The sequence below is a fragment of the Dama dama genome, chromosome 6 (genome assembly GCF_033118175.1).
Source record: "Dama dama isolate Ldn47 chromosome 6, ASM3311817v1, whole genome shotgun sequence".
Taxonomy (NCBI): Eukaryota; Metazoa; Chordata; class Mammalia; order Artiodactyla; family Cervidae; genus Dama; species Dama dama.
Window position 1 is genome coordinate 38,382,469 of NC_083686.1, and position 12,011 is coordinate 38,394,479.

The 12,011-nt window shown below is 32.7% G+C and overlaps 1 protein-coding gene across 1 annotated transcript in view; it reads right to left on the minus strand.

Moving 5' to 3' along the window:
- Window positions 1-12,011, minus strand: part of ADGRL3 (adhesion G protein-coupled receptor L3) — a 927,638-nt gene that overhangs the window by 364,037 nt on the left and 551,590 nt on the right. Inside the window, exon 6 of the mRNA XM_061145874.1 lies at window positions 7,961-8,070. Within this exon, the coding sequence (XP_061001857.1) occupies window positions 7,961-8,070 (110 nt within the window). The remainder of the gene's footprint in view (window positions 1-7,960; window positions 8,071-12,011) is intronic.

Consider the following 12,011-nt stretch of genomic DNA (forward strand, 5'->3'; position numbering starts at 1 on the left):
TTTTTAATTACATGTAGGCTCTTTCTGAATTTCATACAGTCCTGATGTCCCAGGGTTTCCTTGGTGGCTCAGATGGTAAAGAATCCACCTGCAATACAGAAGACCCAGGTTTGATCTCTGGGTTGGGACCATCCCCTGGAGGAGGGCATGGCAACCCACTCCAGTATTCTTGCCTGGAGAATCCCCATGGATGGAGAAGCCTGACGGGCTATAGTCCGTGGGGTCACAAGAGTTGGACACAAGTTGGTGACTAAACCATCACCACCACCACCAGTATTCTTGCCTGGAGAATTCCACGGACAGAGGACCCTGTCAGGCTATAGACCATGGGGTTGCCAAGACTCGGAAATGACTGAGCAACTAACACTGATGTCCCAGCAGAGATCTTTACAGGACTGAGATTACACAGACTATTTTTGGAACTGATTTATCCAAACATGGAGTCCTTGCTGTCCACTAATAACTCTCTAGATCACTGGATCTTATTTTTTCACACTTGAGTTTTACCTTTTTCTCTTTTGATTTTGGAACTATTACTCTGTTATTTCCCAACCCCCTCTCCCCCCAAAAGACTGTTTTTCAACTTAGTCAAAACTGTCTTTTTTTTTTTGCAGGTTGCAAACAAGTATTTCTAATTAATATATTAGTTAATTATATTAAAAATAATTTTCTATCTTTGTGTTCCTCACTGTGATGAGTGTCAGGACTCAGAAGTATCCCAGCATAGAGGGACATCAGGATTTCTACCCTGCCAATAGATGGCTTCATTTCCTGTCACTCTTGTATTTTGTTTTTATACAAATACCAAACTGTTTTTGTTTTATATTCACCATAACAGTTTCTTATCTGTCATTGCCCCATCAGCCAAAACTGATTGCCCTTCTCACTAAAGTCTGCTCATTCTTTAAGGCTCAGCTCAAGGGTCATCTCTTTCAGAAAACCTTCGCTAAAGATGTACCCACCCATTACAAACACCAAGCGCTATAAGACAGGCGTGTCTTCTCAATGCGCGGGTGAATATGAAGTGCTCAACTCCTTTGCTGAAAAAGTAACAGTGTAACTTTGGGGACCTTGAGTCTCATTTGGCTAAATTCCTCAACGACAGAATTTTTATCTTAGCTTTCTACCAGCTATGTAGCACAGTGTCTGGTCTGCAATATAAATTGATTGAGGAAAGGATAATAAAAGAGGAAGATCTTGAAAGCAACTGATATCATCTAGTTGAAAGTAATTTCCATAAACATGTGAAGCAGCTAGGTAAAAGTATGAGAGAATTTAGGATGAGAACTTCTAAGAAAGTATATAGTCCACTCGTCCTTCCTGTTTTTCAAACATATAATAGCAATTTTTATGAATATTTCATATTTACTATATACAATAATAGTTTTAATCAACTGCTAAATAATCTGACTGACTTATAAAAGCTTTATAAATTGTGTTAGGTGCAAGATACTGTCAAGTATAGAGAAAATATTTAAGAAAGAAACTAGTGGGGAGAAAAAGGAGAAAGGAAAGGGAGAATTTTGATGTTCTTTTAAGTATCATTCTAAAAACAGAGAATTTAGATAACCGACATTCCTCTTATAGAAGGATAATATTTGCTATATTATAAAAAGGTATAAAAAATAATATGGAAAACAAATTGGTTGCTAGTTGCATTCTTGAGGCATCTCCCAGGTGGCACTAGCGGTAAAGAACATGCCTGCCAATGCAGGAGACATAGAGACGCCAGTTTGATTCCTGGTTGGGAAAATCCCCTGGAGAAGGAAATGACAACCCACTCCAGTATTCTTGCCTGGAGAATCCCATGGACGGAGGAGCCTGGCAGGCTGTAGTCCATAGGATCGCAAAGAGTCGGACATGACCGAAGTGACTTAGTACAGCACAACATAGCGTTCTTGAGGAATATAGTAAGAAACATCAAATAACTTGGAGAAACTAAAATTAATATATTCTGTTTTTTTTTTAACCATAGATCTTTCCTTTGAGTTAATATGGTCGGTCTTGTAGATAAGAGTTTTTTTGTTTATCATTCTAGCAATGAACATAATACTTTTAGAGGATAAATTTTGATCACATTTATTCTTTCAATCATTCAATACATATTTATTGAATATCTCCTATGTATCAAACTGGAAAATGTACTGAGGCATTGGAAATCAAATTATATCTTGATATTATTTGATATTTAAAAACTTAAACCTATGGGTTAATTTCAGTACAATGAGCTTTAAAATATATGATGATTTATTTATATAATAAATACCAGTAGGAAACCAATGTGTTCACACTTTAAAATATACACTCAGTGCACATTTAAAAATATATACTCAGTTAAACAGTACTTGTAAAATATATTTGTGTGTGTGTTAGTAACTCAGTCGTGCCCGACTCTTTGTGACCCCACGGACTGCAGCCCACCAGGCTCCTCTGTCCATGGGATTTTCAAGACAAGGATACTGGAGTGGTTTGTCATTTCCTTCTCCAGAGCATCTGCCCAAGCCAGGGATTGGACCTGGATCTCCGGCACTGCAGGCATATTCTTTACCAACTGAGCTACTAGTGAAGCCCTAAAATATATTGAGTTATTTATAATTAAATATTTAAAGGCTTTGTTCACTTTAAATGTTGAAAGTATGGCATTTTTTTTTTTAGTAAAAAAAAAGTAGATTATCTAATTAATTATAAGTATTAATTTCTGATAATGCCCTTTTTGCAAGTCTTTCTATAAAGACAATGTTATACATAATTCCAGATGGCTAATGTGAATGGTGGAAAGGTCTGTAAGTGCTATAAAAGAAGACTGGTTTAACCAAACACTTGTTTCTAGTACCTCTCCAATTATGTGCTTCCCACATCTCCTAAGAAAATCTACCAGAGGAGAAGATTACTAGAATAAGTAAAATGTGCTTTGTATTTTTAAAAAGAAGAAACAACTGAATAGAAAAGCTGGACTGTGAGTGAAGACAAGCACTTTCTGAGTGTAATGTGCGTGAAATTGTATGCCTTGGAAGAAAGACAAATTGTCAGCAGGATATAAAGCAAAGATTTTTTTGCTCAGAAATACTCTGTGTAGGTGGTTAGTTGTTTTATTGTTTTCTTTCTAACTCAAGTCATCCCTGTAAATTGGCTAAATGAAGGAAGCTCTACTTAAAGATGCTTACAAATTTTATCCCAAATCAGGCTAGAAGTCATGGGGTGGGGTGAGAAGAAGATGAGAGAGCAAATATGTGGCACTGGTAAAGGCTGAGGTTTAACCTCTTGAATATTTGGGTCATCTCTTGGAGAGAAAATATCACAAAGGAGGAAAATCAAGTCGCAGAAGGAAAGGCACAAGCTATAAAAGTCACAGTGGAACTAAGGTGTGACAACAACAGTAAAAATATTAATTCATCTTACCCCAAAACAGAGTACCTATAAACCCAAACAAGATAATACAAATAGTAGGAAGAAAAGATTAAATATAACTTTTACAATTAAAAAAAAAATTGAGTACAAGGCATCCAAAAAACTCAGTGTAAGACAATTCAGTAGCCTCACTACATTGTTAACAATTACTCATTTTCCTTATTTTATTTCCTACTGTCATCTTTTCAAATGAAGTCATAACATTTGATTGATTCAGGTAAAGGTCCTTTTAAAACTTTGTTCAATTATCTACCTATTTACTGACTCCTAAAACTCTGTGCAAAAATTATTGCAAGCTTATCTTAGATATTTTCAACTTTCCTTCTCCTATGTGATACAACAGACTTTGTTGTATTTTTCTATATTACCTCTAATATGCTTATATGTCATTAATATTGATATGTTTTTATACATAATTTTGTTTTTCCCTGTATTTCTATATTCCCTTCTTTTCTATATTTTGCCAAGAAAAAGTATCACCTTAGAAATCAATATTACCATGGAAAAATACAGAGTGTGTATAAAATAAAAGAAAATATCAATATTTTCCCACACATCAATATTAAGATCAAATCATTCATAAATATAAAATATATCACCATATACACTTTAATTTATCATCTTAAATTCAAAATTAAAATGGATATTACAAAACTATATGACAAACAGAACCTAACAGCATCTCTTGTGTGGTTGTTTATTCAGTGGTACAGTTAGAAAAGTTTCAAATATTAATATTGAATCCTAAATATGATGTCTGTCTTCTACTAATACAATGAGATCTTTTAACAAGCATTTTAATTATGTACAAGTTTTTTTTTTCTTCTTATAATGCACGTAATTTAAAAAACTTTTAAAGTTACTATGTAGGTAAGAGCCTCATTCTAAATTGTGGGTAGTATTTTTAGAGCGCAAATTAGTCTTTGCCATAAAGATTCACTAGATGTTTGGGGAAAAAAAAAAGTTTGTAGCAATTCAGTTGCTTTAAGAGAGGAATACAAACCTCTTAAAAGTAAGTAGCAAAAGAACTGAGAAAAAGGGCCTGAGTTCTTGAAGCTCTTTCTTCATCACATGCCATTACTGTACTGATGAAAGTTGAATATTGAACACCACTGAATAACTCGTGAAAATATAAAGGGGAACATCTATGTGTGGAAGTAGAGTTGGGTCCTTAAGAACAAATATTCCAAAGAAACTCAACTCTTGGCTCTGCCATTTTCTAGCTATTCTACATTTTATAAGAAACACTCTACTTATCCTACTGAGTTTGTTTCTTCTTTAGTAAAGTTGTGACACACATATTTAACAGGGAGGAGATGGTGAGAATTAAATAAAAGAGAGTATGTAAACATAAAGGGCTTCCCTGATAGCTCAGTTGGTAAGGATTCCACCTGCAATGCAGGAGATCCCGGTTTGATTCCTGGGTCGGGAAGATCTGCTGGAAAAGGGATAGGCCCACTCCAATGTTCTTGGGCTTCCCCTGTGGCTCAGCTGATAAAGAATCTGCCTGCAATGTGGGAGACCTGGGTTTGATCGCTGGGTTGGGGAGATCCCCTGGAGAAGGAAAAGGCTACTCACTCCAGTATTCTGGCCTGGAGAATTCCACAGACTGTGTAGTCCATGGGGTCACCTGCGAACAGTCTTATAACCAATGTAGTAAATGACATGTAGTAAATGTTAATAAATGTCAGCTCTTTTAATAAGTGAATATTTTCACTTTTGGGAAAACAACAACAACAACAAACAGTGCTTTTTCATTCTGGAGAAAAGTAAAGGAGCTCATCATCACCTAAATTGGGACTTGTAATAGTCTCCCACTGACTTACCCATTCTAAGACCATTCTAAGGGGAATATATTCTAAGACCCTCAGTGGATCCCTAAAACTGCAAATGGCACCAAACCCCAAATATACTGTCTTTCTTCCTATACATATCTATGATAACATTTAATTTATAAATTAGTCATAGTTAAAAAAAAATGCATATTTCCAGCATCACTCCTCGTGCACTCTGGGGCCCTTTACTAAATAAAATATTGGTGACTTGAACACAAGCACTATGATGGCGTGATAACTATCATCACGAGACAGCTGAGGTGATGACCCAATGACTCCTGAGATACTAACAAGTGGGTAGTGAATACAGTAAATATACTAGACAAGAGGATGATTCATGTCTGCAGGAGGACAGCAGATTTCATCCAGCTACCTAGAATGGCATATTATTTAACACTTACAAATTGCTTATTTCTAGAGTTTTCCATTTAATAATTTTAGACTGAGGCTGACCATGGGTAACTGAAACCATGGAAAGTGAAACCACAGATTAAATGGGTGACTGTTCTATAGATGAGGGAACGTTGGTAAGGTGAGATTCAGAAAATTTTAACAGTTTACCTAAGCTGAAGTATCCAGGTTTTTGTTAAGAAATACTCTACTTATCCTACTGAGTTTGTTTCTTCTTTAGTAAAGTAAACAGGATCCTGCTACCTGGTCATTTTTCTACTAAACTATCCTACCTTTCAAACGAGTCACTCTATTTTATTTTATGGTTTTCAATTTCTTTTGGATTCTTTTCTTTTAAATTCAAGTTAAATTTACTAAATGAATTTCTAGTATTTATTATACTTTTAACGGAAACAGACTGAAGATAGTTTAAATAATCATACTGTATCATATAAATTAAAGCATGTATAACCTGGAAAAGTGGTTGCACCTGTGCTTATAATTCTTATTTAATGAAATAATCAGGTAAATATTCTAATATAGTGTGGACATACTTCTAAAGTAATCAGTACATTTTTAGGATTATCAGAAACCTGTAAGTACAGGATATTCTGGAATCAAATTGCCCAACTCTAAAAATTTATAAGAGAGAGAGGAACTCTGTGGTAAATCACAATCCTTTTTTACAAATGTGTGGGAGCAAGTTCTCATTTATATCAAAATGATTTAAGAAAATGATTTTTCAGAATGAGTTTGGCATAGGATTTTGGAGTAGTTATCCTCAAAGAAACTTGGAAAAGACATAAAATTGAAGAAACAGCTGTGAAATTCTTTAATTTTTAAAAATTGTGTAAAAAACCAATATACAAAAAGCCTTCTTCAGTTTTCATGTTTCAAAAATATGAATGTAAGTTTCTTAAAACTGTCTTTAAAACTGAAGCACACCTTAATTCATACTTTTTAAAAATGCCTTTGGAAGTAGCTATTCTATATTTTTCACAAAGATATTATTATTATGCAATCTAAGTATAATTGTCACAGTTCTAAAATAGACTACACATTTTAGTTCTTTAAAATATCACTGATGCACAATAAATGGTCATTTAGCTTTATATTTTTATAGAAGGGTCAGTCCCTGGAGATACTAATGTAAGAAGGGGAACCTCAACTGGGATTTCAATAAAACCTATACACTTGTGCTTCTTTATAACAAAGTTAGCCTATAAAACTTCATTAGATATACTTCTAACCAATTACATCTTAAGTAAGCAAACAATGGAATTTTCTCCTAACTGCTTTCACTATTACTTTTACATTTAAATTCATTTCTTGCTGGCCAAATTTCTATTATCAGAGTATGCACACATACAGCTCATGAGCAATGCACTGCTTTTTAAATAAACAGAAATGAGGGAAGCCTAGAAATATCTCTCGGCACAGTAAACTTGCTGATCCCCAGACAGTTTGTTTCTTCTGAGATGTCAAAGTATATTGTAACCTGGGATTTGTTTTTGATCCCAGGAGTTTTCTCCCTCTAGGATGAGTTGCATATTTAGTATGAGAATACAGATTTCCTAAGTGATCTTCACTAAGGTATTCCATGAATAATTAACTAGTTAGATCAAAAATTTTTCTTTTGAGATGGTGATTCTACCTTTGAATTAAAAAAAAGGAACAAAAATGCTTCATTTTTGAATGTTTGATTTTTCATTATTCCTGAAGAAAGAAAAATAATTCATTGGTATATATTTTTTCTGACATAAAAGTTGCAAAGACTCACTTCTTGAGAGTATAAAGGATACATTCTAAACAGTGCTTTAGTTCATGTAATTCTTGCATTTTCTATCCAGTCTGTTCCCTCTGGATGAATATTTTTAATTCTCAATATGATGGCAGCACAGGAAGCTTAGATTTAATTGCTTCTATCAAATTGAAAATGCATCAATTTCTATGCTACTATATATACAAGCATATTACTCACTTTGCCTTCTGTTTGTTGGAACTAGAGGGATATAGTACTGACATATCATTCATTCATCCTTTTTCCTAAATATTTTATATTGTTGCATTAAGAAAAGAGTTTTAGAATAAGTATTGATTGATATATAAAAAAATATAGTCAAAATTAAATGCTGCAAGATCATGCAGGCAACATCGAATTAGTCCAAGTATGAGGATAATGTATGACCTTGAAAAATTAAAATTATCCAGTTTTTAATATAATTTATGTGATTATTTTTATGTTTTATAGAGAATATGTTGTCAATGCATGCAAAATAATGCTTAATATCTTTCCTTTTTTAAAATAAGTACAAGAATATACATACTGTAAGGAACACATTCATACTGCACTTCAAGGTATTTATAGGTTCCCGGACAGGGGTCTGGAAAAACGTCAGGGCCTGCCACCACTGCACACTGGGTTCTGTTATTGCACCTAAAGTCAGAAGAGAAGAAACATAATAAGTGTCTATATAGTTAAGTCATTATTAACATAAATACAAATTTTATCTTATAAATACTTTCAATTACATAGATTTAAGCAAGGTTTTGGGTAATTTAGCGTTTTAGGCTTACTAAGGAAATGTGGTATTTTCCTTACTATGTAATATAGTAACTAAGTAATATAGTAATTCTTTACTAAGGAAATAAAGTATACTATAGTTTATTTTAAAAAGCTAGACGTTAAAAAATTCATTCAGTTTATTCATAGTAACTAATTGAATATTAGATTGAGCACAGCATGATATTGAGTTAGAAGTTAAAACACAGCTTAAGCAACATTAACTGGCCCATAGGATATTGTCAATGTGAAGACAGGACTATTTGGTAGGAAAACACTCTCATTATATAAATAAATAATAATAATTAAGAAAATAGAACCACAGAACTTTATAGGCACTAGTAAAATAAATTCACTGATTATCATATCACTTTTATAGGCAGTGAACATATGTTTTTGAAACACTTTTAGCTACACCTAAAAAATTAACTCAGTAAAAAGTTACTATTTAAATATCAAAATATATCTAAGAATTTAATTTATATAAACTTGTGTAATAATACATAATCCCATAAATAGGACTATTTTTAAGTATGGACTCTTATATTCCTCATGATCAGCCAAATAATGACATTAATATTGCAGATTACTATTCACAAAAATGTCAGCATCTTATCATTTAAAATAACTTAAAATTACCAAGGAGAAAGATCAGACATTACTAATGAAATAGAAAAACAAATTAGGTATCTTGTGGCTTTGGGCTAAATAGATCTGGGTTACGTAGATTTACTCATGGGTAAATATACATATAATGAAAATGATTTTTGCTCTGAAAAAGACGCTCAATTTCAGAGTAGCCTCTTTATAGCAAATTTTACTCAAAAACTTTTTAGACTCAATAATTTATCAATAAGTAGACATATCTATGAAAAAAATAAAAATATGGCTTCTCCTACCCAAAAGAGTATTGCTAAGGATACAGTATGAGACATTCTCACTGTCCTTTGCTTCATGTTCTCATCTTACTCTTCTCAGAAATATATCTCAAGCTAGATTTTCTCTCTCTCTGTTTCTTTCTTTTTTTTTCCCTTTTTATTATTTTCTAAATGACATGTTTCAATTCCTGGTATGACCTATACCTCTGAATCCTTGCTAGGATACTAGCTGGATAAGGAGCATTTAGGGCAGAACTCATTTTGATTTATAGTGAAAATGGTTTGAGTTTACTTGAGGCTACCATTTGTCAGGCGTAATGAGGATTTTATATATTACCTAAATTAAAATGGATTCATTAGTGAATGTCTTAAACTTAAAAAAAATTCTTGTATTGTCAAAGAAAGAGTAATAAAGTAATAAAATAAAAAAATTCCATAATCATCAGGCAGTTTAGAATAACAGCTAATTCTGATGGTCAACATACTATAGAATTCTCTTGAATAGATTTAGGTCTAAGAATGATTATCACACAATTGTATGAGAACATTAACATAAATGTGGCTGTCACCAACATACACAGAAAATAGGTGGTTCAAATATTTTAGTGTATTAACATTTTTTTTTAAAAGAGCAGTACTTTCCTATTACATACAAAAACCCTTTGAGAAAGCTGTCTTAAGTTAAAAGATGACTTTTTTTTTTTTGCAGTTAAGAAATAAAATTTTAATATCACACCTTGAAAAAATAAACTCCTAAATCTGTGTCAGGATTTTATACAATGAGCAGCTATATAAACTCAGTTATATCCAGATGGTTACAGAAAAATCAGCTATTATCAGGAATGAATTCAAAGTAGAAATAATGAAAAATAAAAATATACATGACAAAAACAAGATTATATTTAATTATTCTATAAACAAAATATGATTGCTAATCTCAAGTAATTAAATTATAAGATTGAAATAAATATTTTATATATATATATATACATATATATATAATGTTTTGTTTCTTTGACTATTGTTTTACTATTATCAACCTGTTCCCTAATTACTACAGCTTTATAGTAATGAAATTAATTTAGAATCTGTGCTGTTCTTATAATTTTCATATATAAGTGGGCAATTTCAAATTTATACTGTTTAAGCAATCAATGTTTGATACCAGCAAACCAAATTACTAGTTATTTATGAGTAGGGCATAAAGGTTGAAATTTGCAATTATGACAGTTTTTGTTTCTAAGAAACTGTCTTGAATCAAAAACAATTTCACATGGTTATAATTGTATAGATAAGATTTTAAAATATATTATGCATATTATTTACATCTACCCATCTTACTATCTAAACAGATGAACTGAACATTCTGCATATCATATACTATTTAATTTACAAAAATACTAATTATTAATGTATATGCAGGAAAACTGAAGCAAGCCACATTTATTATAAACATTAGATGCTGTCATGAGTCCCAAATATCCTATTTAATGGTAACCAAAGAAGAATCAAGAAAGTCTTCTAAATGATGAGACATGTATTTGCACATGTATATAAACCAAAACATGCTACATAAATAATATATTGCAGTTATTGTCATCATTGTTCTATAGAAAACAATGCTTTACAATATTTTCAAAATAGGTTATATTCTATTACTATTCATGTATCAAATGCTTTTCATAAATTAAGATCTTCAGAAATCAAAAGGTAGACAACCTCTAGAATATTATTTCTGTATTAGATATATTACAGATTGTTTAAAAACTATCTACATTTCAAAAGCTGCAGCTTAAAAGTCTATCCTCTTATTTCTCTTTTACGATTTCAGTCACTGTGAGTTAAAATTAAATTAATATTATATTAAAGATTATTGATCATTATATACCAGTAAGAGAACTTTTACAATTATATCAAAGTTGTCAAAACTAAATTTATTCTATTCCTTTGATGATAAAAGCAAAATAAAATAATTGAATGTTCTCATGTGTTTTACATTCAGTTTTTTCTGCAATTTCATTTTAATTCAGGTATACATTAAAAAATGTACATCATTAGAAACGTTGAGCTTGAGGAAGCACAAGCTGGAATCGAGATTGCTGGGAGAAATATCAGTAAACTCAGATATGCAGATGACACCACCCTTATGGCAGAAAGTGAAGAAGAACTAGAGAGCCTCTTGATGAAAGTGAAAGAGGAGAGTGAAAAAGTTGGCTTAAAGCTTAACATTCAGAAAACTAAGATCATGGCATCTGGTCCCATCACTTCATGGCAGATAGATGGGGAAACAGTGGAAACAGTGGGTGACTTTATTTTTCTGGGCTCCAAAATCACTGCAGGTGGTCTTTGTAGCCATGAAATTAAAAGATGCTTACTCTTTGGAAGGAAAGTTATGACCAACCTAGACAACATATTAAAAAGCAGAGACAGTACTTTGTCAACAAAGGTCGGTCTGTTTTCCAGTAGTCATGTATGAATGTGAGAGTTGGACTATAAAGAAAGCTGAATGCCAAAGAATTGATGCTTTTGAACTGTGTTGTTGGAGAAGACTCTTGAGAGTCCCTTGGACTGCAAGAAGATCCAACCAATCCATCCTAAAGGAGATCAGTCCTGGGTGTTCATTGGAAGGACTGATGCTGAAACTCCAATACTTTGGCTACCTGATGCGAAGAGCTGACTCATTTGAAATGACCCTAATGTTGGGAAAGATTGAGGGCAGGAGGAGAAGGGGACGGCAGAAGATGAGATGGTTGGATGGCATCACCAACTCAATGGACATGGGTTTGGGTGGACTCTGGCAGTTGGTGATGGACATGGAAGCCTGGCCTGCTGTGGTTCATGGGGTTGCAAAAAGTTGGACACGATTGAGTGACTGAACTGAACTGATGATGATCTGATGAGGTAGACTTGCTGTGAAATATCTAACTGGCCCAATTT